Source organism: Sapajus apella, unplaced genomic scaffold (assembly GCF_009761245.1).
Source record: "Sapajus apella isolate SASKATOON/1434 unplaced genomic scaffold, GSC_monkey_1.0 scaffold32, whole genome shotgun sequence".
Classification (NCBI taxonomy): domain Eukaryota; kingdom Metazoa; phylum Chordata; class Mammalia; order Primates; family Cebidae; genus Sapajus; species Sapajus apella.
Genome location: NW_022436972.1, coordinates 16,713,745 through 16,741,740, shown reverse-complemented (window position 1 = coordinate 16,741,740; position 27,996 = coordinate 16,713,745). Strand labels below are relative to the sequence as shown.

Sequence of the window (27,996 nt, the reverse complement as noted above, 5' to 3'; positions counted from 1 at the left end):
CATGATTTAATTACCTCTCACCAGGTCCCTCCCACAACGCATGGGAATTCAAGATGAGATTTGGGTAGGGACACAGCCAAACCATATCATATAGCAAATACAGAACATCTCTAAAATAAATACCTGTATTATAATACATAACAGATACCTAAAGATAGAAAATACTATGTAAACAAAACTCAGTTTTCTTGTGAAAGTTTAAAACCTGATTTCCAAACACATGGAAGCTTTTCACATATTTTTTTCTTTTTTTTAGACAGGCTCTCACTCTGTCACCCAGGCTAGAATAGTGGTGTGATCATGGTTCACTGTAGCCTCAACCTCCCAAATACAACAGATCCTCCCACCTCAGCCCCTGAAGTAGCTGGGACCACAGGCATGCACCACCACACCTTACTCATTTTGTTTATTTTTTGTAGGTATGAGATTTCTCTGTGATGCCCAGGCTGGTCTTGAGCTCCTGAGTTCAAGCAATCCTTCCCTCTTGGTCTCTCAAAGTGCTGGGATTACAGTTGTGAGGCATCACACCCTGCTGATTTTTTTTTTATAATTAAAATCAATAACCACCCCATTTTCTCCTGTCAGTTTGCCATTTTTTTCAGATGTATCAATACGATTGCCAGGTAGATTACATATTCTGGAAATAATTCAGTTGGTACAATTGTTGAAGGCAAACAGTATAAAGGATTCTTGATGAACTCATAAGTTTTCAGCCAGCCTTTCTTGATCCCAGCCTGCCTGAAGAAGTAACCTTCTTCAGTGCTTGATTGATTGCATGTTCTAAATGAACTCTAAATTTGCTAGGTGCTATGAAATACCTAACCAAAAGTTACAGCTGTAATCACACTTCCTGAAGTATTCTGAAATTAGGTATAAGGCAGACCTGGTGCGTGCCTGTGCCAGCTATTCGGGAAGCTAAGGCAGGAGGATCACTTGGGGACAAGAATTCAAGGCTGCTGTGTGCTATGATCACAACTGTGAATATTCACCACAGCCTGGGCAACATAGCAAGGCCCCATCTCTGAGAAAAGTTTTAAAAATAAATTAGGTATAATCTCTGTATGGCTGCAGAACATCTTAAGATGTGTATCTTAGAGTCTGGCTTATTTTAATATTGTCTAAAAAGATGATAGGAAATAATTACAGTTTTTTTTTAAATGGGGAATTGAACTATAAATTTGAGATACTAATAATTTATTTTAACAGATCAACAGAAAATAAGGAAATTATCTCTCTGGAAGATAAAGTTGTAGACTTTAGAGAAAAAGACTCATCTTTGAATTTATCTTATCAAAGTCATGACTGCTCTGGTGCTTGTCTCATGAAAACGCCACTCACCTTGAAGGGAGAAAACCCTCTGCAGCTGCCGATCAAATGTCACTTCCAAAGACGACATGCAAAGACAAACTCTCATTCTTCAGCACTCCATGTGAGTTATAAAACCCCTTGTGGAAGGAGTCTACGAAACGTGGAGGAAGTTTTTCGTTACCTGCTTGAGACAGAGTGTAACTTTTTATTTACAGATAACTTTTCTTTCAATACCTATGTTCAGTTGGCTCGGAATTACCCAAAGCAAGAAGAAGTTGTTTCTAATGTGGATATTAGCAATGGAGTGGAATCAGTGCCCATTTCTTTCTGTAATGAAATTGACAGTAGAAAGCCCCCACAGTTTAAGTACAGAAGGACCGTGTGGCCTCGAGCTTATTATCTAACCAACTTTTCCAGCATGTTTACTGATTCCTGTGACTGCTCTGAGGGCTGCATAGACATGTGAGTAGAAAAAAATGGCATTTCAAAAAATCTTCTGAATGTAAGGACACTTGTTAAGAAGTCTTGCTATGTATAAATTTGTCTGTCTAAAACCTGTTCAAGAGTCTACAGTGAGGCTGGGCATGGTGGCCAACACATGTAATCCCAGCGCTTTGGGAGGCCAAAGTGGGAGGCTAGCTTGAACCCAGGAGTTTGAGACCATCTTGGGCAATATGACAAAACCCCATCTTTACAAAAAACTTAAAACTTAGCTGGGTATAGTGGCATACACGTATAGTCCCAGCTACTCTGGAGGCTTGGGTAGGAGGTCTGCTTGAGCCCAGGAGATCAAGGATGCAGTGAGCTGTGATCACACACTGTACCAGAGGCCTGAACAACAGAGTAAGACCCTGTGTCAAAAAAAAAAAAAAGTCTACAATGGAAAAATTAAGTCTCTCACTAGCAGTAGGAAAAAAAAAAAAAAACCCTGTAATTGTTTGCCAAATACGGTAATTTGAAACTTATTTCTTCCAAGGATGCATATTTCCTTTAATCTAGTACTGATACATTAAAGGATCATCAATAGCATTACAACAAATGATATTTAACAGTGCCAGACACTGTGACAAGTACTTTACATTCATTTTCTTAATCTTCACAAAAACCCAGAGGTAGATAGTATCTCAGTGTTATACATGAGGAAGTTGAGCCTCAGAGAAGTCAACGTGGAAAGGTCATAGGACAAATTGTAGAGACAGAAATTGAACCCATGTTCTTAACTGCTGGATTATATGTTGTATTTTACTTTTAAAAATTGCTGGTGATGCTTATAACTAGTATTTTTTTTAATCATAATATGGTTTTAACATTCCATTAAAAAATGAAAATGTTCTAATACATTAAGACTTTGAAAAACATTTTAAGGCTGGTAGTACACATATTTATAGGTATACAGATGTAGAGTAGCACTGCATTATATGTACATTGAATTTAATGCAAATTTAGCTACCTATATTAGGCAAAAAAGAATAAAAGAATGATAAATAATTTAAATAGTACAGGTAATAGTTTTCACCATCCTCTCTATTAATTGGAGTGTAAGATGAGAGCTATATCTACTGTTACCTCAGTTTGGCTCAGTTCCTTGAGGCCTCTCATAGAGAAAACCTCTCACTGTACTGTTTTATTCTGTTTTAAAACATGTATTTTATTTTGTAAAGATTGCCTCTAAATGTAACCCAACTACTTTATCTGGGCACTGGGCTCTCCAGAGGAAAAGAAACAGGTACCTGCACAAGACTGGGAACTAGGCCAGTATCTCACAGGGCCTGGAACTGTATTAATGAAAACCTTGTTAACAGCTGTAAAACGAATAGGGTCAGAGCCAAAGCGGTGGAGAAAGCACCCAACATAGAGCTGCATACAGGACTAAACCCCACAGAAGGTATGATTTCAAACAAACATTTAAAGCACAAAAAGATATTAGGACCATGAAGGCAGCATGAGACCTGACAAGTAGGGAGAATTCACACTTCAAGAATCAAAGGTAAATGTCAAATCTGATTGAAAGAGACTTTAAAACAGGTATAATTAAACTGTCCCAAGAGGCTGGATACCGTGGCTCGTGGCTGTAATCCTAGCACTTTGGGAAGCTGAGATAGGAACATCATTTGAGCCCAGGAGTTCGAGACCAGCTCAGGCAACCTAGTGAAACCCCATCTCTACAGAAATACAAAAATTAGCCTGATGTGTTGGGATGCACTTGTAGTCCCAGCTACTCAAGAGTCTGAGGGTGGGAGGATCACCTGAGTCCAGGGAGGTCGCGGCTACAGTAAGCCAAGATTGTGCCATCACACTCCAGCCTGGGCAACAGAGTGAGGCCCCCTTCTCCAAAAACAAAACAAAAACTATTAAATAACTTAATTATATATAAAGTGAGCAATACCTAATCCTGTAGAAAAGTTAAAAGGAATTAACCAGATTTGTATATAGCATGGATGGGTCTCAAAAACATTATATTGAACAGAAATAGCAAGTTATAGAATAATACCTATAGCAATTTTTTTATAATGAAAATGCACAATGTGGTGTTTGTAGATATATATGTATATAAAGCATAAAAGACGCCACAGTAAATCTCTTAAGAGTTTAGTTATATCAGTAATGTTCTACTTTTTAACTTTTCTTAAGAAGACTATGTATACGTGGTGTATATACGGTATGTATATTTTAAACTGTGTACATAGGAAAAAGAACTAGACAAAATGCTGACAACTAATTCTGGATGGTGGAAATACGGGTATTTATTATCTGTATTTTTCTGTACTTTTTAAACTTTGCATACAAAATCACATGGGAAAAAATAGCTATAGATTTTTACATTTGTAAACAGAATCCAAAGTAATGAATTTGCCGGGCGCGGCGGCTCAAGCCTGTAATCCCAGCACTTTGGGAGGCCGAGGCGGGTGGATCATGAGGTCAAGAGATTGAGACCATCCTGGTCAACATGGTGAAACCCCGTCTCTACTAAAAATATAAAACATTAGCTGGGCATGGTGGCGCGTGCCTGTAATCCCAGCTACTCAGGAGGTTGAGGCAGGAGAATTGCCTGAATCCAGGAGGCGGAGGTTGTGGTGAGCCAAGATTGCGCCATTGCACTCCAGCCTGGGTAACAAGAGCGAAACTCCGTCACACACACACAAAAAAAATTAATGAATTTGTTGATTTTTCTTGTTGTTGTTCTTTTCTCTTACAAATGGCAGCCACCATTCTGACATGTATTAATTAATACAGAAAATATAGAAAATTGTAGAGGAAAAGACCTTAAAGTCACTTGTTCAGCAAAGAAGACTAAGATCCAGAGATTTTAACCAGCTCACCCATAGTCACATATCTAGTTATACAGCTAGAGTCCCGAAGTTCCTTACTCTATATGGAATTATGGATCCCTGTCAAGTTAGTTAATCATCTGAATAGAGGGGAGAGTTTTGTGGTTGCAAGTTTCCTGCCTCGCAACAGTATGAAAAAAGGATTCTATAATAGTAGCCAGGTACCCAGTATCAATTTCCCCAATCTGTTTTTGTGTCACTGGAGTGAGAGAGAACTTAAGATATCTGCAAAACTACATCCTTAAAAATTTGACATATTTTATCCATTGTAAAAGAGCAGAACTAGCAGAATTCTCACAAACAAGCTTCTGTGCTGAACAGGGAAATGAAAGGAATTGATTTTGAAAAGCTAAACTCATATAGTTTATTTATTTCATGAGCAAATAGAGATGTAGTGCAGTTATAATTATTTATGAACTTTTGATAGTATTGTCTTTCAAAGAGATCTGTTTAGGGAAAAAGTTCATAGTGTTCATGAGCCAAACAACTATTCTAAATGCTATTACATCTTTTAGTACATCATTTATGCTTTTATCAAGACAGTCTCTTGACTTAACTTGGTGCTTTTTCATTCTTTCTCCATCCATTGCCTTCCTTTTAGAACAAAATGTGCATGTCTTCAACTGACAGCAAGGAATGCGAAAACTTCCCCCTTGTCAAGTGATAAAATAACCACTGGATATAAATATAAAAGACTACAGAGACAGATACCTACTGGGTAAGGTACCTTGATGATTTGTTGCAGGGTGTGTATATCTTTGAAGGTGGGTACTTTTTATTGTGGTCTGAAATCTTATAGATGTTGTTAAATCTGGTTTAATTTGGTTCTAATACCAAAAATTCAAATTATTAAGGAATAAAAACCTGTATATTTTTCATGGAAATGGTAGTCAGAGACTACATGTACATCATACAGAGTGTACTCAAACACTCACCTGCTTTGAGTCTGGCTTTTAACCCTCTAGGATCAGCCTACTTTAGGCAGCCATTTTTACATTTAAAAATACACTGTCTAGAACTCATTGGAGAATTGGGAATTTTCAACCTTTCAAGGTACTGACTCACTTAATCACAAAGCAGCCCTATGAGGTAGGTATTATCATATAACCCCCATTTTAAAAATGCAAAGTTAAAGCACAAAGAGGTTAAATAACTCATCCAAGGTCATACAGCTAGTAAATGTGGAAGCTGTGATGGGTACCCAGGCACTATACCTCTAAGAGCTTTCACATTTAGCCTGCTTCCCTCAGTAGTTATCAGTACCAGTAAGTGGAAATAAACTGCTTTTTGCTCTTTATGGTGTCTGATTTTCTCTTTTGCATATTTTGTTGACAGCATTTATGAATGCAGCCTGTTGTGCAAATGTAATCGACGATTATGTCAAAACCGAGTCGTCCAACATGGTCCTCAAGTGAGGCTACAGGTGTTCAAAACTGAGAAGAAGGGATGGGGGGTACGCTGCCTGGATGACATTGACAGAGGGACATTTGTTTGCATTTATTCAGGTAAAGCAAAGGTTTATTTTCAAATTATTCCAGAGTAGAATCTACCTTTCTGAATATCCATTTTCCTAGCCACGGCCATTGAGAGCTTACAGCAAGGTAAAGAGTAACAATATCTAAGAGGAACATCAGAGGAAGGCAAGTGAACTGGGAACTTGAGCATTCTGAGATACCTTAGGAGGCACCACATGTTTAAGAAAAGAAAGGTTCAGAGATGAAACTTGGGTAATTGTGTGAGGTCCTGTTTTTTACAAGGCACATTTGTTTTGTCTGCATGGCTACAGGTGCTTTGGGGTAAGGGTAGAAAACTTTTTAAAAGTAAAAAAAAATTAAATGCCTGGCTTGCCAAGGTAAAGATTCCCTGTCAAAGACTTCCTTATTCAATGTTTTATGCTATTATTAGAATTTAACAAGTTAATATGATACCTGCATGTTATAATTCAGTCAGTGACTTTAGGCAACTCACTCTATTTGGGGGACTGCAGAGAGTTGTCTGTGCTGCAGAGCAAAACTTCCCAAGCAGTATGTTACAGTTGTGCAATTACTGATTCTTTAGGGCCACAGCCCCAGGACCAAACACATCAGTCTTCAGTAGTCTTAGGCATTTACCTCCAGGCAAATGCCTAAAACTATGCAGCAAAAACCTTATTTTCTGTGCACATCCTTATGTGAGAAAGTTAGGGAAACACAGCTTTAGAGCCAGTCTAAAGGGATTGTCCTTGACTTATTCTCGGCAGCTAGGCAGCAGGAAACATAACAACCAGGTTCTGAAATTCCTTATCTGAAAAATCAGGTTTATCTGTTTACATGACCAAGTGCTTAAAAAAGAAGAGAGGCCGGGCGCGGTGGCTCACGCCTGTAATCCCAGCACTTTGGGAGGCCGAGGCGGGTGGATCACAAGGTCAAGAGATCGAGACCATCCTGGTCAACATGGTGAAACCCCGTCTCTACTAAAACTACAAAAAATTAGCTGGGCATGGTGGCGCGTGCCTGTAATCCCAGCTACTCAGGAGGCTGAGGCAGGAGAATTGCCTGAACCCAGGAGGCGGAGGTTGCGGTGAGCCGAGATCGCGCCATTGCACTCCAGCCTGGGTAACAAGAGCGAAACTCTGTCTCAAAAAAAAAAAAAAGAGAAAAATTTCAGGTTCATGTCAGGGAGAACAAGAAGCTTGCAGAGTTATGTGAATTCAGAGTAGTCACACTTATGGATCCCTGCCACTCCCCACTTATAGATCCGCATTCCGCACAGCCTGCCTAGACATTCATCTCTCATACTTCTCAAAATAACTCTTGGATGAAAGCTACCTATAAAATGCCAAGTGGTGTCCAGGAAGTATCATTGGTTTTATCTGTGTTGCTAGAAAATGTACATAAGCTATGTCTTTGATCTAAGGATAGGTAAGAATATCCTGCTATTAATTTTGACTTGGCAACTATAATATTGAATACCTTGAAAGAAAATGCATAAACTTTTAAGATTTTCGTGTTACGCAAGACTTAATATGACAATGCTAGGTGCATATCACCACAGATTTAAATAGGTACTTTTTTGGTTAGAAAGTGTAAGTTTCAGATGATAAAACCTTTTTAACTAGACACAAAAGCTACAATTTTATGACTAGAGATCATCTCTCTAATTTTCTAGAGTACCTTCTGATCCATATCTTTGTTTTGTATTATTGTAGTTAAACCTCTTTTGTGTTATACCAAAACAGACAGATGGTTTTTTTAGATACTCTATTTTTAATATACTGGAATATAAGAAATACCACATTGGTCTTTGTCTTACAGCAGTCTTGTAGGATGAGTTAATGTGTTTCTCTTCGTTGTAGAAAGTATGGGTTCTTTAGTTATGGAGTAGAAATAGAGGTGTCCATTTGTTGTTAGCAATTATATTCTCTTCTGTCTTGTTCAAACTCTTGAACATTTTTCCTTTTAGGAAGATTACTAAGCAGAGCTAACACTGAGAAACCTAATGGTATTGATGAAAACAGGAGAGATGAGAATACTGTGAAAAATGTATTTTCAAAAAAGAGGAAATTAGAAGTTGCATGTTCGGATTGTGAAGTTGAAGTTATCCCATTAGAACTGGAAACACATCCTAAAAGTGCTAAAACTGAGAAATATTCACCAAAGTTCAGTAATAATCCCAAGGAGTTTACTATGTAAGTAATAGCTGAGGAACCCATAGTAAATCTAAATTATTATGGATTGATTGGTTCTTTTTCCTTCCCCTCTTTCTTTTCTCCTCATTTGTATTTATCATCTTGTTTTAAAGTTGTTAAGTCTAACACTTTGAGACATCCAGGACATTTAAAAATCTAGCCAACATACTATCCTCAGTGTTCCATTTTCTGGAATTTTACCTTATATGACTTTAATCAGGTTTTTTATGAATGACATAAGTTTTACTGTTTTTAAAATTTTTCCATTTTATCTGCAAAGTTTTCATAGGTTCTCTTCCTTTTTTAAAACGTACTTCAAAAATTATTTAAAGTATGATTTTATTTCCCTTCTCTAGGGAAAGGAATAAGCATAGATGTTCTTAATTAATTTATTATTATGGATATTTATGTAATAATGGATATTATCTGTACTTCAGTGAAGAGAATTTTTAGTGATACAGAATCACTTTTTTTTTCCTTTTTAGGGAAATGAAGTATAGCAATATTTCAAGAATTCGATATCATTCAGTTATTAGAGGTCCTGAATCCAAGACAGCCATGTTTCAACACAATGGGAAGAAAATGGTAAAAACTGCAAAATGTAGATGCGGCCCTTCATTTCTTTTTTAATTTTTATTTTTAAATCTTTTTTTTTTTTTTGGACACAGAGCCTCACTCTGTCACCCAGGCTGGAGTGCAGTGGCACAATCACAGCTCACTGCAGCCACAATCTCCTGGGCTTGAGTGATCCTTCTGCCTCAGCCTCCCAAATAGCTGGGACTACAGGTATACACCACCATGCCTGGCTCTTATTTAGTAGAGACAGGGTCTCACTATATTGCCCAGGCTGATCTCCAGCTTCTGAGCTCAAGCAGTTGTCATGCCTCAGCCTCCCAAAGTGCTGGGATTATAGGCATGAGCTACTGTGCCCAGCTGATGGGGCCCTTCTGAGATCATAAACTGTTGCCTTTCTTTCCTTTACTTAGCTCAAAATGTTTGTTACTTTATAGCATGTAGAATTTCTTCTATTGTTTTGGAATGGTAGACTGTGGAAATGCTAGGACCATGTTCTATTTAGTTAACATTGTCCACGGCAGTTGGCGTGTTTCCAGCCTGGCTGTTTGAGGAGAATGCTGGTCATGATCTGACAGTGTGTGCTCCACTGAGACTGAGAGGTAGCCCATTCTGAGAATTTGTGGGAGAAGCTAAAGTGTTCAAGAGTTAATAGTGATCTATGATAAGAAAAGGGACGAAGTAAGTTAGGTAAAGGAGAAGAAGGGTTTTTGTTTTGTTTTGTTTTGTTTTGTTTTGTTTTGTTTTGGAGACTGAGTTTCACTCTTGTTGCCCAGGCTGGAGTGCAATGGTGCAACCTCTGCCTCCTGGGTTCAAGCGATTCTCCTGCTTCAGCCTCCCCAGAAGCTGGGATTACAGGTGCCTGCCATTACTCCCAGCTAACTTTTTGTATTTTTAGTAGAGACAGGGTTTCCTCATGCTGGCCAGACTGGTCTCAAACTCCTGACCTCAGGTGATCCACCTGCCTCAGACTCCCAAAGTGCTGGGATTACAGGCGTAAACCACCGTGCCCAGCCAAAGGTTTTAAGATGTAGGAGAAAGAAGAGATGCAACTTTATGAAAGAATCATCCAGAAATATTTTATGTGGTAGCCTCTGAGGGTACTCTTTGCAGTCTGAACTAAGAAGATTACTAAAACATAGAAGCAAAGAAAGAGGAAAGAGAACGAAGAGAGACATAATGGTAGCTTATATTAGAGCTTGTGGATGGAAAGTAAAAACTGTGCTCTAGGTGCTACACAAATATTTGCCCTCTCCCTGGTAATGGTACAATAGCTACCTCCTTAGGGTCAGAGAATTATGAAAAGATTGGCCATGGTGTCACACAGACCCAGGTTTAACCTTCAGCTCTGCTGCCTGCTAGCTGGGTGGTATCTCCATATATACATTTCTTTTATCTGTAAAAAGATAATAGTAGATGTCTCAGAGTTATGAGGATTAAATGAAATAAGCATCTTAAGGTTGCTTAGCATAATGCTTAGCATCCAACTAAGTGCTCAATACTTGTTAACCATTCAGATACTGAGAACTTTCATAGTAATAATATGGTCAATGTGCATTGAACACTTAGTTGTTTGCCAAGCATTGTGCTAAGCATATACCCCTCTTTTAAAGTTAGCATTACTATTTAAAGTGACTGCAGTGTATACAATGCATAAATACTGTCAAATTCATTAACTTTTCTTTGAAGTAGAAACTAGCCAGTGAGTGTTTTTAGTCTTTACACAATTTACAGTTGAAGCCAAATTTATAATCTAGTAATAACACTTTCTCAGTACTGAGAATGATTACAATTGGGGTTACAGACAGATGTATTAAGATTTTAATTCCCAAAAAATTTCTTGACAGTCTTTATAGCTGTGGCTTAATAAGGCACCTAGGAGTAGAACACACTACTAGCGTTTGACACATACTGGCTCCATTAGCCCATTGGCTCCATGATACCAGTTTTGAGGCTTTTCAGACTAATCTAGTACGTACAGATTATGATGACTGACACTTGATAAAAGAGGCCTAACTGCTAAATACTTTTTCCTGACCTGGAAAGTAAAGACATCTTCCTTGTTTTTTTAAGGAATTTGTTTCCTCGGAGTCTGTCACTCCAGAAGATCATGATGGATTTAAACCAACCCAAGAACATCTGAACTCTGAAACCAAGGGAGCACAAAGTAGGCTTTGTTTCTTCTGTGAATGCCTACATCTTCTGCCTGTTTCTCTGTGTCTTGCTCAATACCTGTAGCTCATTTTCTTAGATGCCATAATAAACATGCTGCCTTTGTCACAAAGGTTACAACTTACCTAGGTAAGAGGTCAGCCAACTATGGCTTGTGGGCCATATCTGGCCCTCTACCTGTTCACTATAGCATGTGAGCTAAGAATGATTTTTACATTTTTAAATAGTTGAAAAAAAATCAGAAGGTGATAATATTTTGACAACTGAAAATTATATGAAATTTTAGTGTCCAGAGATAAAGTTTTGGACTGGTGCAGTAGCTCAGCCCGTAATCTCAGCACTTTGGGAGGCCAAGGCAGGAGGGTTGCTTGAGGCCATGAGTCTGGGCAACATAGCAAGATCTTGTCTCAACAACAGCAACAAAATTAGCCAGGTGTGGTGGTGCACACCTGTGGTCTTAGCTACTCAGGGGGCTGAAATGGGAGGATTATTGAGGTCAGGAGTTAGAGGTTACAGTGAACTATGATTGTGTCACTGCACTGCAGCCTGAACGATTGAGCAAGACCCTGTCTCAGAAAAATGTAAGTTTTATTAGAATAGAGCCAATTTGCATTAAATATTGTCGGCTTCAACATTACAGCAAAATTGAATAATCACAACGGAGACCACATGGCCAGCAAAGCCTAAAATATTTGCTATTTTGCCTTCTAAAGAAGAACTTTGCTGACCTCTGGTCTAATTGCCAGTATTGACTTGATGCATGGTAAGAGGGGTGGTGGGCTGGACAACTCTGACTCTTATGTGGTGCACAGGTATTGTCTGTGGCTTTGGAACCATTGTGCAGAGCAGCCACTTTCAAACTCTTTGTAGATGCCTTTAAAAATAAACACACATCAGTCTCCTGCAATTGCCTAGCCAATACTGCCGGAGAGCATACTCAGCATGATTCTAGCAAAAGGCCAAAATATTGCCACCCTGAGTCCTTATGTTTCAGAGTTACTAGTCCTTGCCATAGTTAACATTACAACTGCACAATCCTTGTTTTTGGTACTTTTGCATTTCACTGTGTCCTTCACAAGGAGACATTGCTGAGATATGTCCATTTGTGAAGAATTGGTGAGCCAATTCTAAAAGAATTTATTTTACCATGCGGGTGAGTCACAATGCATACCATTGCTTTTGGTTCTTTTGCCCTTTTCATTGACTGCTACAATTTATATAGCAGGTACTCCAAAAGTCAAAAGTTACATACGTTTTGTATAAAAAAAATCCAAAGTTATATTATAGCTTACATGTAACTCATGATTAAAATATGAGTACGTGTAGGAACGGCAGCCAGCAATGGTGGTGATTAAATCAAGAGCCTTAATTTTAGACAAATAATTTTTTTGTGCCAGTGAATTAGGTGGCACAAATAGCTTTGTGGCTCTTTTAAAATAAGTAATTTATACTTACTCCATCTGACATGCATTCATATTTTTTTTTCCGTAAAGAGAGACAGCATCTTGTTCTGTCACCCAAGCTGGAGTGCAGTGGTGGGATCATAGCTCACTGCACCTTCCAATTTCTGGGCTCAAACAGTCTTCCCACCTCAGTCTCCCAAGCAACCAGGACTACAGACACACCCCACCTTGCTGGCTAATTTATTTTTTTTAATTTTTTTTCGTAGAGATGAGGTCTCACTTTGTTGCCCAGGCTGGTCTTGAATTCCTGGCCTCAAGCATCCTCCTGCCTTGATCTCCCAAAGTGCTGGGATTACAGGCGTGAGCCACCATGCCCTGCCATATTCGTCCTTTTGAATACTCTCAAAAAATTATTTCCCTTATTGTATAAGAAAAACGATTAAATAGTGCATCTACTTTTAAAGGATTATTGTTTATAAAAGTGTAATTTTTGAATGCTCATCTAGTAAAGCACCAAACACTAATATATGCAAAACCCTTAGCAGTACAGTTGTCACTGTTGGGACTTGTGGAGGGTGAGTCTGTGAGGGTTAGGCCTTTTATTGGCAGCATAAAGGCCTAGAGTGCCTCCAAAACACCCATTCTGTTACATTTGTTTAGAACATACGTAAGTGCAGATTCCAGAATTAAAAAGAGTCAGTTTATTAAGAGTAGATATTAAATATAATAATGAAGAAGCAAGATGTAGATTAATGAAAAAGCATTCGTACGTAGTAGAAGGCAGAACGTTGGGATTCACACATTTCTGGGTTTGTTACTGGAGTTCTTTTTATTGTGGGTCAGATGAATCTCTTAATCCCTCAGATACTCAAAGTTTCCTTTATACAATTAAATACTGCTGTTTGCCTAACACATTGTAAGGATTGATAATTAAAGCACCTAGCATCTAATTAGTGTTGTTAATTTCAGCACTATTGCTCAGCAACTGTATTCCCTGATGTTTCCTTCCAAAATGTCTATTAGAGAACTCAAGTTCAAACCATGTTGATGATTTTGAAGATAATCTGCTGATTGAATCAGATGTGATAGATATAACTAAATGTAGAGAAGAAACTCCACCAGGGAGCAGATGTAACCAGGCAACCACATTGGATAATCAGAATATTAAAAAGGCAATTGAGGTTCAAATACAGAAGCCCAAAGAGGAACGGTCTACAACATGTCAAAAACAGCAGGTCTTTTGTGATGAAGAATTGCTAAGTGAAACCGAGAATACTTCATCTGATTCTCTAACAAAGTTCAATAAAGGGAATGTGTTTTTATTGGATGCCACAAAAGAAGGAAATGTTGGCCGCTTCCTTAATGTGAGTATAAGAGCTGAGATTCCTATTTCTGAGCAACTGTTTTTTTCTATGCTACTTAACAAAATTATGAGGAAAATATGAAAAACAGACTCTAAAGTCAGGCTATCTGGTTAGAATTCCAGTCCTCCACGGATGGATGTTTTACTTGATCTCTGATACCTTACTTTCTACCTTTGTAAGATGGGGATAAATAATAACTGTCTCAGGATGTTGTGTGAATGAATTAACATAAAGTGCTTAGAACGTGCCTAGCACATAGTAAACATTTGCTTTTTAAAAACTATAAGACATGGTATATAAGAAAAGTATTTAAATATATTAGAAGGGGCCAGGTGCAGTGGTTCACGCCTGTAATCCCATCACTTTGGGAGGCCGAGGCGGGTGGATCACAAGGTCAGGAGTTCAAGACCAGCCTGGCCAAGGTGGTGAAACCCCATCTCTATTAAAAATACAAAAAAATTAGCTGGGTGTGGTGGTGGGTACCTGTAATCTCAGCTACTCAGGAGGCTGAGGCAGGAGAATTGCTTGAACCTGAGAGGCAGAGGTTGCAGTGAGCTGAGATTGCACCATTGCACTCTAGCCTGGGAGACAGAGCAAGACTCCGTCTCAAAAAATATATATATATATTAATTAAAATTTAAAAAAATAACAAATATGTCAGAAGGTTTTCAAGCTCACTTACCTGAGTTGGGAAAAAAAAATGTGTGGATAGGAAATTATCAGTGAAATTAAATGGTGGCAGACATGTCCAAAGAATATTGTTGGGATTTGATGATATATTAATATAGAAAGATTACCACATACTGGGTTTTTTTTTTCTTTTTCTCTTTTTTTTTTTTTTTTTTTTGAGACAGAGTCTCACTTTGTCACCAGTGGTGCGATCTCGGCTCACTGCAACCTCCACTTCTGGGGTTCAAGCAGTTCTTGTGCCTCACCCTCCTGAGTAGCTGGGATTACAGGCATTAATCACATGATGAATGTGTAGAGTAGGCAACAGAGCAATACTGGAATAGTGGTAATATGAGGAAATGATAGCATCTGTTTAGAAGCTTTGGAATGAAGACACGTTATGGCTGTGTTCAACAGAGAAATTAGTTGCTTACAATATCTCCTCTCCAAAAGGCTTGTTTGTTACAATGATGTAAAAATTAGGTTCTGTACATCTTCATATTAAACTTTCTTTGTGAAAACTTTTTGTTAAAAAAGAAAAAAAGCCATACTTTGAAAAGTACTGTGCTTCCATTTCCCATGCCCCCACTCTACCTTCTCTCTGTAAGTCATCATGTTTACTCTTTTTTCTTTTTTTTAGACGGAGTCTCACTCCGTTGCCAGGCTGGAGTGCAGTGGCACGATCTTGGCTCACTGCAACCTCTGCCTCCTGGGCTCAAGTGATTGTCCTGCCTCAGCCTCCTGAGTAGCTGGGATTACAGGCATGCACCACCATGCCCAGCTAATTTTTGTATTTTTAGCAGAGACAGGGTTTCACTATGTTGGCCAAGATGGTCTTGATCCCTTGACCTTGTGATCCGCCCACCTCAGCCTCCCAAAGTGCTGGGATTACAGGCGTGAGCCACCACGCCTGGCCTTTACTCTTTTGTGTGTGTGTATTCTTCTAGTGTTTCCTTCCTAAAATACAAGTAATATGAACATGTGTTCTTATATCTCCTCCTTTATTTTTTTGAGATGGAGTCTTGCTGTATCGCCCAGGCTGAAGTGCAGTGGTGAAATCTCGGATCACTGCAACCTCTGCCTCCAAGGTTTAAGCGATTCTGCTTCAGCCTCCCGAGTAGCTGGGATTACAGGCATGCACCACCATGCCTGGCTAATTTTTTTTTTTTTAGTAGAGACGTGGTTTTCACCATGTCAGCCAGGCTGATCTTAAACTCCTGACCTCAAGTGATCCACCAGCCTTGGCCTCCCAAAGTGCTGGGATTACAGGTGTGAGCCACTGTGCCTGGCCTCATTTCTCCCCCTTTTTTAAACATAAAACATAACATATTATATTCACTGTCCTATACTTTGTTTTTTAAATTAACAGTATATTGGGCCGGGCGTGGTGGCTCATGCCTGTAATCCCAGCACTTTGGGAAACTGAGGTGGAAGGATCACTTGAGGTCAGGAGTTTGACATCAGCCTGTCCAACATGACAAAACCCCATCACTACTAAAAATACAAAAACAAAAAAAATTAGCCAGGCATGGTGGTGCATGCCTGTAATCCCAGCTGCTTGGGAGGCTGAGGCACAAGAATCACTTGAACCTGGGAGGCAGGGGTTGCAGTGAGCCAAGACCATGCCACTGCACTTCAGCCTGGGCAACAAAGAGAGACTCCGTCTCAAAAAAAAAGTGTATTGTGACAATATTTTCCATATTGCTACACAAATGTTGTGGAATAATTTCCATATTAATACACAGAGCTTCTCATTCTTTTTTGTATGCTTTTGTTTATAGATGCATAGAATTCTGTTGTCTACCAAAGTTTATTTAACCAATCCCCTTTAGGCAGATATTTTGAGTTATTTCCAAACCTTCAGCATTAAAAACACTGTTCAATGAATAATTTTACACATAGACACATATGCAGATGAATCTGTAGAATACATTTCTAGATAAGAGATTACAGAATCAAAACACAAATGCATTTATAATAATGACAAATATTGACAGATTTTATAGGGATTTGTCCCATTTTTGTGTTTCTACCAGCAACATATAAGAGTGTCAGAACAGGGCTTTTCTGAATGGGTTATCACTATTAACAGAAGCTATGATATTTTATACATTAGCAAAAAAAAGAACAAAATCGACGTGATGGATTAAAAACAGAATGGTATTCTAATGCTAAAGCACAAGTTATCAGACTTTACGCTATTTCTAACCTTGGTATTTATTTTTTATTTAACAGCATAGTTGTTGCCCAAATCTCTTGGTACAGAATGTTTTTGTAGAAACACACGACAGGAATTTTCCATTGGTGGCATTCTTCACCAACAGGTTTGAAATTGATTTTGCTTACTTAATTCTGAAATCGTGACTTTACAAATAACAATAGAGAACCAGGCATGGTGGCTCAAACCTGTAATCCCAGCACTTTGAGAAGTGAAGATGGGCAGATCGCTTGAGTTCAGGAGTACGAGACCAGCCTGGGGCAACATGGCAAAACCCTGTCTCTACTTTAAAAAAAAAAAAAAAAATTCACCAGGAGTGGTGGCCAGCTACTCAGGAAGCTGGGGTGGGAGGATCACTTGAGCCCAAGAGGTGGAGTTTGCACCCCATCTCAAAAAATGATAACAATAGAAAAATATAAAAAGATGACATATACTATAGCCTCAAATATCTTGTACTGTAGAATATTCAGTTATCCTAAACTGTTCCTAGTCAGTAAGATTTTGAACACCTGAAATTTCAATTCTTATTCCCACTTAGAATGAATGCCTGAACGGGCTGAGATGATATCAGGTATCACCCAGTTCCACTCGGGATAAATGACGAAGAGTGCTACATAATCTTTAATTCTGAGCTATTCCCCAGCTACTTCCACACTGCAGGCCTCAGCATATCACTTGGTCCTACTCTTGGCAAAATACACTTCCTTCCTCATATTGATTGGGGTTCCTTCTTGATTAACATTTTAGTAGATTAGAAATAGAACGCAAATGGTTATTCTTAATAAAAGGTCATTCCTAATTGGTGGGTGTCAGGTGAGAGAATAGATCATATTTTTGAGGATGGTTAATGTTACTAGGAAAATGGATATAATTAAGTTTGGTTGATTGGTGGTTCTTTAGGGTATTTTATGATTGTTTTAAAATTTCTACTTTCTAGGTATGTGAAAGCAAGGACAGAGCTAACATGGGATTATGGTTATGAAGCTGGGACTGTGCCTGAAAAGGAAATCTTCTGCCAATGTGGGGTTAATAAATGTAGAAAAAAAATATTATAAATATGTAGCTAATGCCTGTTTGTCAAATTAGCTTATCAGGCTGAAATTAAAGCCATGCAAAAGAAGGTAAAGGTCCATCGAGATAATTCCCCTTCGTTTCCTTTGTCATTGGGTTCATATTTTATTTCAGATTTTATTTGTGTGACTTAAAGAAATTCCAGGAACACAATTAGGACATTTTCATACACATAGGGTATCTCATTCACTGCTGTGCAGCTTTACATGAATAGGATGGAAGCATATATTTTATATGAAATACCACTCTCCAACTTATAATTTATTTAAAAATTATATATTAAGAGAAACAAATGTCATAACAAAACTCAACTGTTTCTAATTGCTTTTGTGACTGTTACCTTTTAGTTCATGCCCCAAAGAGCTAAATTTCACACTTTTACCTACGAAATTGATTTTTAATTCCTGGAAAATCATTTACCATTATGAGCTACAAGGTGGACAACAGTGCCTGAGGAACTCATTTTAAACATATTACTCCCAAGAATTTAACACTTGTTGGAGAAGCGATACTTGGATCCATAAAATACTGTCCCATCAACCATTTGAGTGGGGAAAGGAAGAAGCTCTTCTGTAAGATTCTGGCAGACTCTTTGAGATGAATCTTCTTTTCCATGGATATTCTCTACTCTTTCAATACAAATATAGGAAAAGAGGGAATAGAAGCCTGGAAGAACTTGAACATTTTTGTTCTAGATAGATTAGATATAGTTATTGAAAAGGAAGCCTAGAAAGTAGTCAAACTTGGCTTATTTAGGCCAGAAGGAATTGAGGTGGGCAAGAATTTCACTTAAACACAAGAAGGCCAGGCATGGTGGCTCTCACCTATAATCACAACACTTTGACAGGCGGAGGCAGGTGGATTACTTGAGCCTAGGCGCTCGAGACCAGCTTGGGCAACATGGCAAAACCCTGACTCTACAAAACAGAAAAATTAGCCGGGCTTGATGGCATGTGCCTGTAGTCCCAGCTACTCAGGAGTGAGGTGGGAAGATCATTTGAGCTCGGGAGGTCAAGGCTGCAGTGAGACGTGATTTCACCACAGCACTAACAGCCTGGGCAATAGAGCAAGACCCTGTCTCAAACAAAAAACACACACACACAAGAAAAGAAAGCAATTCTGAACTGTGAAATCTGAAATAGCTCCTTAGTATCTCCTGAGCATGATTTGCAAATTGTTTTTTTAGAGAAAAAAGAGTAAGCACTTTACCATAGGTTACTTGGCCCTGATGATCTATCTAGTGGAAAGGGGGACTGGGAAGCCCAAGCAGACTGGGAAATCAGACAGCTAGGAAAAGTAGCAAAACAGCCCAGCAAGCTGCTGATGAGGAAAGTTGAGAAATCCATTTATTCACTGTAGAGATGCAGGAGTTTCAGGCAGTGTACTAAAATGAAGTGAAAAAAAACTTGAATCAATATGGGAGATATTTTTGTGCAAAAGGAAATATTGTGGATCAGACAGTATTCCTTTGAGCTCTGCCTGTGGAGTCCATTTGACCTTTAGAAATATGAGGTATTCTGTCAGTTTTATCCTCTTGGAGAAATTTCTCCTGAAATGTTGTTGATTTGCTTTAATCTGGACTGGTTCACAGCTATCATCTTTCATCCATAACTCAGAGATTCCCTTTGTCTCTTATGTTGGACCCATTTCCAGTTAGATCCCATTGTTTTCCTTTTCCTTTGTTTACTCTTCCACATATTGGTAAAGCTCTTCTGATAGCTTTTGAAAAGGAAAAGTTAGAAGTAAATGTTTTGAATCTCTGTGTGTTTGAAAATGTCTTTATTTTACCCTTACACTTGATTGCTGTGTTGGTTGGCGAGGTATAGAATTATTGAATGGTCTCCATGCCCAGTTTTGAAGGCATCTGCTAGCTTTCAGTGTTACTGGTGTGGAGTGTGAAAATGTACTGTCTTCTGGCTTCCAGGGTGACTACTGGAAATTGAATGACATTCTGTTCCTCCTCTTTTGCATATATAATCCATTTGTATCTCTCTTGAAGCTTATAGGTTTATCTTTGTCTCAGTGTTCTGCCCCTGTTAAGATTTTCATCCTTTGTACTAAGTGCCTGGTGGGATCATTCAGTCTGAAACTAATGATTTTCCATCTGTTCTCTCTTTCTGGAATTCCTGTTTCCCAGATGTTAGACCCCCAGAATTGATCTCTAATTTTCCTATGTTTTCTCTTAACTTACAGTTCTGTCTTCTTGCTGGGACCTTTACCTAGGACCATTTCTTAATTTAATCTTCTAGTTCATCGGTTGCATTTTATTTTTCTAGTTTCATATTTCTAAGAGCTCCCCATCTCTGAATACTCTTTTTTTAAATAGCATCCTATTTTAGTCATGTTTGCAGTATTTTATCTTTTAAGATATTTGTGTGTATGTGTATGCACACATCTCTCTATTCTTTCCGCATAATCTCTGTCTTCCAGAGTTTGTTTCTTTGTTTCCCCTGTATGTCTGTTTTGGTCTTGATCTTCCACATTATAGGCTTTCCTCAGAGTTAATGGTCTAGGTAGTCTACTCCTATTTAAATGTGGAACATCAAAAAGCTTATTGTAAGCTGAGAGTGTGGTAAAGGGCTCTTTGTCTTACTGTGACCTACCTGAGCTACTTTGCTGGGGAACACCCTAATGTCAGTCTCTTTAGGGCTTTTCTTTTTGACTTGGCAAGAAATACTCTTCCATCCTCCTGCATGGAGGGCAAAAAAAAATTGGCTGCTAGGGTCTGCTCACTTCCCTCTTTTGCAGACCCCACACTCTTGCTTCTGCAATTAATTTCATAGTTGTCAAATTGTCCTTTTTAATATTTCTCTTCTGCTGTCCCAGTTTGCAATCTTCCTCTTTACAACCTGCTGAAAGTGTAAGATCTCCAGTTTTCTTTTAATTCCTCAGCAAACCACCAACTGTTGCGTCTTTTTTCCAGAACAACTTATTTTGTAACTATGACTATACGCATTTCTGTTCTCTACCTGTATATTTGTTAGATGCACTAAAAACCTCGACTTGTATGGTGCTCTGTACCCTATGGGTGCTAAATAAAGGCTTGCTACTGGCAACTGGATTTAGGATCAGTTAATTCTGTGTCATTTTAAGATATGGTTATTTAGATCAAACTCAGGAGAAAATTTTTAGGAGAAACCCTCAGGAAGGTGATTGTTTCTCCCGCTGAGCCGTGGGGGTGGGGTAGGAAAACCACGTGTTTGGGTTTTTTAAGCTATTCAAATTAAGATGTAGATCTGAATGAGTGAGTGAGAACCCCTATCTGCACACACAACTTTCCCCGGGCTGTCTCGTGACTGGAAGGAACGGCCCAGATTCAAGAAAACGAAACCTGGTGCATTGGGGCACTTCCGGGATCTCGCGATCCGGCCGCCACCAGCAGCTGCAGCACAGCCATGGACCAAGCGTCGCCACCTCTGCCCGAGTCAATGCACAGCACTGGCAGCCCGGAGGCCCAGCTGGAGCAGGAGGCGCTCCTCTTTCCCACCGGTGAGTACCGTGGATGCGGGTGGGCAGGGCTGGGTAGCGACGGATCCGGTCAAGGGGCCTGCCTTTCGGTCGTGGCCGCTTTAGGGCCCCGACCTGCTACTAATCCAGGCCCGGGCCGCAGACGCCGAAGCCGCACTGGACGGACTTGGCTCAGAATTCACGGGCCGGTGGCGCCCAGAGGATGGGGCGCGGCGTGGGCCAGTTCCGCAGGTGGCTCTGACTGCCCATGGTTTCTCGTAAGAGGCGTGCATGCTTCGGTTTACCTCTCCCCGTGATAGCCCAGTGCTTCCCGCACCACCGATGTCAACCCTCTTAGCGCCCCTCTACCCACAGGTAAACCAGAACAGTGGGAGGGGCGCCTTGCTGCGGGGAGGTAGGGGCGTCCCTGAGGGAGGAGCTGAGTCTCACATTCACGGAGGACGTGACTGGAACCCGTCTCCTCCTCTCCAGTCGTTCCAGTCCTCCCCGTTCCTCTATGTGAGTGGGTGGGTCTTCTGATGGGTTCCTGCCCTTGAGTTATGTGTACAGCTCCTAACGGTGTGCCAGGTTCAGGGTAAGGTCCTGGGCATACAAACATGAGTTAGGCAGGCCCTGCGCTAGAGACTCTACTAGGCAACTTTAATATGAGGAAGTCAGAACCACAGAGGAACTGATGAGAGGCTCCTGACTCCCGGTGTTCAGGCAAAGCTTTTTGAGGAGAGGATGCCTGGGCTTACTTTTAAAGGGCTAGATTCAGCCAAAGGTGGAAAAGTTGAAGGGGTGTTCCCAGCAGAGAGGATGACACAAAGGCATCAAACCCCAAAACATCATACGTGGCAACCACAAGCCAATCAGATGGATATTTCATTTGCTGGTGTACATATGGGCTGTAAGATGAGTCAGGAGGGTTGCGGCTCCATCCTGACCTTTTGCCCAAACTCCAGACTGGTATGACCAGCTTCTTCCATGTCTGAAATGATCTCAATCTACGTATGTCCTAAAATGAATTCTTGTTTCCCCCACTGTACTCAGGTACTCCAAACCTGCTCAACAACCAGCGCATTCCATTCACCCAGTTGCTCCTTCCAAAAACCTTAGTGGCATACTCAGGGCCTCTCTTAACTCTACGCTTTTTCTAATGCATCAGTCAGGCCAGCCAGTTCTGTCTTTAGCCTGACTGTATCTTGAGCCTGCTTCTCACCACTTCCATAACTGCCACCCAAGCCTAGGCCATCATGATCTTCTGCCTGGACTATTGCTTTCCTGGCTTCTATTCTAGCCGTTCATATAGGCAGGCCTGCCTAGCAGCCAAAATGCTTTTTAAAAAACAAAAAGCAAATGTGATTCTCCTACTCAAAACCCACCAGTAGTCTCCCATGACTCTCAGAACAATCTGTGAGCCTGGCCTACAGTTAACTCCATGTCCTTATCTGATTCGACTCCTGCCCATCTTAACGATTGTGCTACCTTGCTACCTTGTAGGTCCTCTAAGCCACCAAAGCTGTCCCTGCCTCAGGATCTTTCTGTTTGCTATTCTCTTCAAGGAAAACTCTATCCTGTTTTCAGCTCCCCATCACATTCAGGTGTCTGCTCATGTACATCTTCCCTCAACCTTGCCTGCCCATTCTGTCTAAAAGAGCACCCCTCGCCCCTGCTCCTGTCACTCTCTACTTCCTTCTGCTCTATTTTTCTGTATAGCACTTATCACTATCTGGAAAACAAAACAAAACAAAATTTTTTAAATGCCTGTCTCTATCACTCACCACTGGCATGTAAATTCATCTTATTCTCTTCTATCCCAAGTGCCTAAAATAGTTGGCCTAGTTGTAGTAGTAGGACATAGCAGGTACTCATTAAATATTACATAATAGTAGGTCCTTACGAAATATTTGTTGAAGGAATGAATGTGCTTGTATGTAACACTACAGAGCTTGACTTCTGTAGGTGATAGGGAATTGTGGGCAGATGTACATTTCAGGTAGATCATTCTGACAGTAACATAGTACATTTCAGGTAAATTATTTTGACGGTAATGTAGTATGTTTCAGGTTGGTTATTCTGATATTAACATAGTACATTTCCTATAGATCATTCTGACAGTAACAGTACATTTCCTGTAGAACATTCTGACGGTAATGTAGTACTTTTCAGGTGGAACATTCTGATAGTAATGTAGTACATTTCAGATAGATCATCCTTCCACATCGCTGCCAGCAGTGTCTTTCTCTTAAACACACATGTGCACACAAACACATATACACATGTGAGTGTGCACACAGATCAGGTCATGGTCATTCCAGTGTTAATAAGTACTTACTGGCCGCAAGTACTACAAAAACAACTTGATGTAATTTAAGCATAAGGGTTGCTTAGTAGTAGTAAGCAGGAAGACCAGACTCACAGACTCCCTACTGTATGGATGCTTTAGCATCTTACAGAAAGGGCTGAGGACTAGGACCTGAGAAGTCGTTATAAACTTTGACAACACTCTCTTTTGTCTCTCATTTCTGCATTTCTCAGTGTATCTGCTTTGTTTTTCTCTGTATTTCTCTGGTCCAGTTTTCCTGGTAATAATATAGAAGATGGCTGCCCTCAGAGCCTCTCATTTTTTACATCTTCTTTAAGAAACCAGCCCAATCTCAACTGAAATCTTCTATTCTGAATTCTGTGTATCTGAGAGATGGGCAGGTAGGTCCTCTGGGACTATCAGCTGTGTCTAGAGGATTGAAGTACAAACATGCCTGCTGGGGGTCATTGTGTATACATCATTGTGAGCTGAACAGGTACCCTGAAGGAGTACATTGAACATCCTACACTTTGGCTGCCCATGGTCCTTCCTCCATAACAAACACATCCTTGTTCCTATTTATAAATTCTAAAGATGTTCCCGGTGATGCATTCTGTTCCTAGTAATGAATCCTAGCTATACTGAAACCAAATTCTTCTTTCTCTCTCTCTCTCTCTCTGACTCTTCCCTTTTCTTTCTACCTCTTCTTTAGATTTATTTCCTTTCTTCCATTCCTTGCCTTAAAAAAAAAATCTACTTCCTACGTTCATATATCTTTCCTTCCTAACTAATCCTAATATTGAATTAAAGCACACTTAAAATACATTGCTCATATATGTCTTTAATTCTTATAGAATTTAGAATTTATTTTTAATATGGTATGGCATTAGGATTCTAACTTTTTAAAATAGATAATTAACCAGGGAACTATTTCTTGAATATGCCATTGTTTTCTTCTTCATTTGTAATGACAATGATGATGATTATTATTGAGAGGTTGCTATGGGCAAGGCAGTGTTTTGAGAGCTTTACCTATACTTAAATTCCTAGTTGTGTTTCTTGAATAAAGGTCTTCCTCATTTTGGCCGGACACAGTAGCTTATGCCTGTAATCCCAGCACTTTGGAGATGCCAAGGCAGAAGGATCGCTTGAGGCCAGGCACTTGAGAACGGCCCTGGCAACATAGCAAGACCTTGGTATCTGAAAAAAAAAAAAAAAAAAAAAAGCTGGCAGTGGTGGCATGCACCTATAGTCCTAGCTACTTGAAAGGATCGCTTGAGCTCAGGAGTTCAAGACTCCGGTCAGCCACTGCTCTCCAGCCTGGGCAACAGAACAAGCCTCTTGTCTCTAAATTTTAAAAAGAAGTCTGCTATAACAGGATGTTTTAGAAAAAAAAAAAGAAGAAGAAGAAGAAGTCCTCATTATTAGGCATTTAAAAATAACCTCATTCTTAGCATATTAAAAAGTAAAAAGTTGCTTTTCCACTTGGGTCCCCAATTTTTTATCTCTCTGGGAATTAAGAATCTCTCATAAAAACAAGTGCCCTGCCTTCAACTTTAAGACTGGAAGAGGAGTTAGTGAGACCAAGAAATTCCACTTTTCTACTTCTCACCAGGGATGTTACTTATAGGTGTCTTTCAGGTTGCAGAAAAGATGGAAAAAAGGACATGTGCACTCTGCCCCAAAGATGTCGAATATAATATCCTGTACTTTGCACAATCAGAGAATATAGCTGCCCATGAAAATTGTTTGGTAAGTTATTTGAAAACATACTTCAAAGTATATGAGTACTTTTAGAGTAGGACACACAAGAATACATAAATGACACTTTGGATACAAAGAAAAACAAGTTGGCCATGGTTTGGGTTTTTAAAGGTGAAGATTGGGGAGCATGTTTTTCTGATTTTGAACTTTTTCAGAACTTATCACATATGATTACTGTTAGTTTTACTTACAAGGGGTTAAATGCACAAAGAGAAAGAATTGTGGTAAAGAAACTCTTTATAGATATTTTAATGAAATACTAAGAACATAACAACTCCGATAGACCTTCTACCCAGATATAATTTCTATCAAAGTCTATAGAGTTCTGAGATTTATCCATGTTGGTAAACATAGCTCTAAGCCTTTCATTTTAAATATAATGTTCCATTTCATGACTATGTCACCATTAACTATTCTGTGAATGGGCATTTAGTTTTTCCAGTATTGTTTTCTATGACTAACGTTGTCATGAACATTCTTGTCTAGGTTTCCTTTTCATATGAGAATTTCCCTAGTCTAGGCTATATAGCTAAGAGCAGAATTGTTAGGCACAGGGATGGGGTGTTTTGTACTTCACTAAATTTGCCAAATTGTTCTTCAAAGGGATTGTACCATTTAATATACCTAACTTATTAGCAGTGTGAGAACTGACTAATACACAAGGACATTCTCTTACACTATAACAATATAAATGTCAAAACCAAGAAATTTTGTTATACTACTACCATGTATTCTTCAAAAATCACCTGTTATACTAATATCGTGTGCGTGTGTGTGTGTGTGTTTTTTTGAAAAAGGGCCTCACTATTGCCCAGGGCTGGAGTGCAGTGGCATCATCATGCCTGACTGCAGTCTTGACCACCTGGGCTCAAGTGATTCTCCCACCTCAGCCTCCAGAGTAGCTGGAAGTACAGGCATGTGCCACTGCGCCCAGCTAATTTTTTGTACTTTCTGTAGAGATGGAGTTTTGACATGTTGCCCAGGTTGGTATCCAACTTTTGGGCTCAAGCAGTCCTCCCACCTCAGCCTCCCAAAATGCTGGGATTACAGGCGTGAGCCACCACACCTGGCCTAATAACATTTTTTATAACAAAAGATTTTAGCTCATGAGTTGCCTTTTGTTTTCATGTCTTAAGTTTTTTCACTTTATTTGGTTAATAATTTGTGTTGTACTTATGTATTTTTTCTGCTCTGAAGCCATTCTTATATTAACATGGTTAAATGTTGATGTTTTATTTTTATTTATCTATTTGAGCAAGGTCTCCCCAGACTAGAGTGCAGTGGCATAATCAAAGCTCATTGCAGCCTTGAACTCCTGGGCTTAAGCAATCCTCCCATATCAACTTCCTAAGTAGCTAGGACTACAGGCACATACACCATACCCAGCTAATTTTTAATTTTTTTTTTTGTAGAGATGGGGGTCTAGCTATGTTGCCCAGGCTCACTTCGAACTCCTGGCCTCAAGTGATTCTCCTGTCTCAGCCTCCCAAAGTGTTGGGATTACAGGCATGAGCCACTGCTCCCAGCCCCATCATGATATTTTTATTCTAATATACAGTTGATATTGATTTGCTACTATTTTTTAGTTAACTTTATTGGCGTAATTTACATAAAACCAAATGTACCCATTTTGTGTCCAATTCAGAAAGTTTTGAGACATGTAACCATATGAGACCCATGTAACCACTTCAACAGTCAAGATATAAACATTTCCATTACCCCAAAGGGTTTCCCCAATGCTCTGTGCAATCAATTCCTTCCTACCACAAGTTCCTATAAATTTGTCTTATATTTTCTCAGATTTCATATTAAAGGAATCCTGTAGTTGTCCTCTTTTGTGTCAGTTCCTTTGTTCAGTATACTGTTTAGATTCATCCATGTTGCATGTATGTGTATCTTGTTCCTTTTTCATTCTTCATAGTACTCAATTGGTATGCATTATCACAATTTTTTTATTCATTCATTTGTTGATAGTCGTGTTATTTCCAGTTTGGAGCTCTTATGATAAAAATCAGCTATGAGCATCTGTATATGAGTTTTTCTATCTTCATTTACGTCTTTTATAAATTTCAAAATTATTCAATAATTTTTATCTGTAGCGGAATAGAACTTGGGGTTAGATATAGTCCTGGGCTTGTTTTTTGTTTTGTTTTGTTACTTTTTTCTAAAGCCTTTTTAAATGAGCTATTATCAGTATATATGAACACTATTGATTTTTAGTTATTGATCTAATCCAGCAACCTTACCAAATTCTTATTAGTTCTAAAAAGTCTCTAGATTTACCTGGATATATTGTATGCAAACAATCCTCAACTTTAAATAAAGATAATTTTATTTCTTTACCTTTAATATGAGGGACTCAATCTCTTTTTCTTGTTTGATTGTGTTTCTCTTAGGTAAATAGCTGAAAGTAGAATTACTGAGTCATAAAGTGAGTGTATGTTTAACTTTAAAAGTGATTGGCCGGGCGCGGTGGCTCAAGCCTGTAATCCCAGCACTTTGGGAGGCCGAGGCAGGTGGATCACAAGGTCAAGAGATTGAGACCATCCTGGTCAACATGGTGAAACCCCGTCTCTACTAAAGCTACAAAAAATTAGCTGGGCATGGTGGTGCGTGCCTGTAATCCCAGCTACTCAGGAGGCTGAGGCAGGAGAATTGACTGAACCCAGGAGGCGGAGGTTGCGGTGAGCCGAGATCGCGCCA

At 39.4% G+C, this 27,996-nt stretch overlaps 2 protein-coding genes across 14 annotated transcripts in view; both read left to right on the top strand.

Moving 5' to 3' along the window:
- The window catches only part of SETDB2 (SET domain bifurcated histone lysine methyltransferase 2), a 70,819-nt gene extending 51,651 nt beyond the window's left edge, over window positions 1-19,168 (top strand). For 9 of the 10 annotated variants that reach the window (XM_032294608.1, XM_032294609.1, XM_032294606.1 and 6 more), the window contains 9 exons: window positions 1,207-1,770; window positions 5,239-5,355; window positions 5,973-6,142; window positions 8,079-8,304; window positions 8,790-8,889; window positions 10,951-11,044; window positions 13,476-13,816; window positions 16,721-16,809; window positions 17,641-19,168. In XM_032294608.1, coding sequence (XP_032150499.1) covers window positions 1,207-1,770; window positions 5,239-5,355; window positions 5,973-6,142; window positions 8,079-8,304; window positions 8,790-8,889; window positions 10,951-11,044; window positions 13,476-13,816; window positions 16,721-16,809; window positions 17,641-17,758 — 1,819 coding nt within the window. In that variant the 3' untranslated portion in view covers window positions 17,759-19,168. The remainder of the gene's footprint in view (window positions 1-1,206; window positions 1,771-5,238; window positions 5,356-5,972; window positions 6,143-8,078; window positions 8,305-8,789; window positions 8,890-10,950; window positions 11,045-13,475; window positions 13,817-16,720; window positions 16,810-17,640) is intronic. The other variant, XM_032294612.1, reaches the window with a different exon arrangement.
- A 1,793-nt stretch (window positions 19,169-20,961) lies between these two features.
- Window positions 20,962-27,996, top strand: part of PHF11 (PHD finger protein 11) — a 32,265-nt gene continuing 25,230 nt past the window's right edge. For 2 of the 4 annotated variants that reach the window (XM_032294616.1, XM_032294615.1), the window contains exons 1-2: window positions 20,962-21,263; window positions 25,160-25,281. In XM_032294616.1, the coding sequence (XP_032150507.1) occupies window positions 21,170-21,263; window positions 25,160-25,281 (216 nt within the window). In that variant the 5' untranslated portion in view covers window positions 20,962-21,169. The remainder of the gene's footprint in view (window positions 21,264-25,159; window positions 25,282-27,996) is intronic. The other 2 variants (XM_032294617.1, XM_032294618.1) reach the window with 2 other exon arrangements.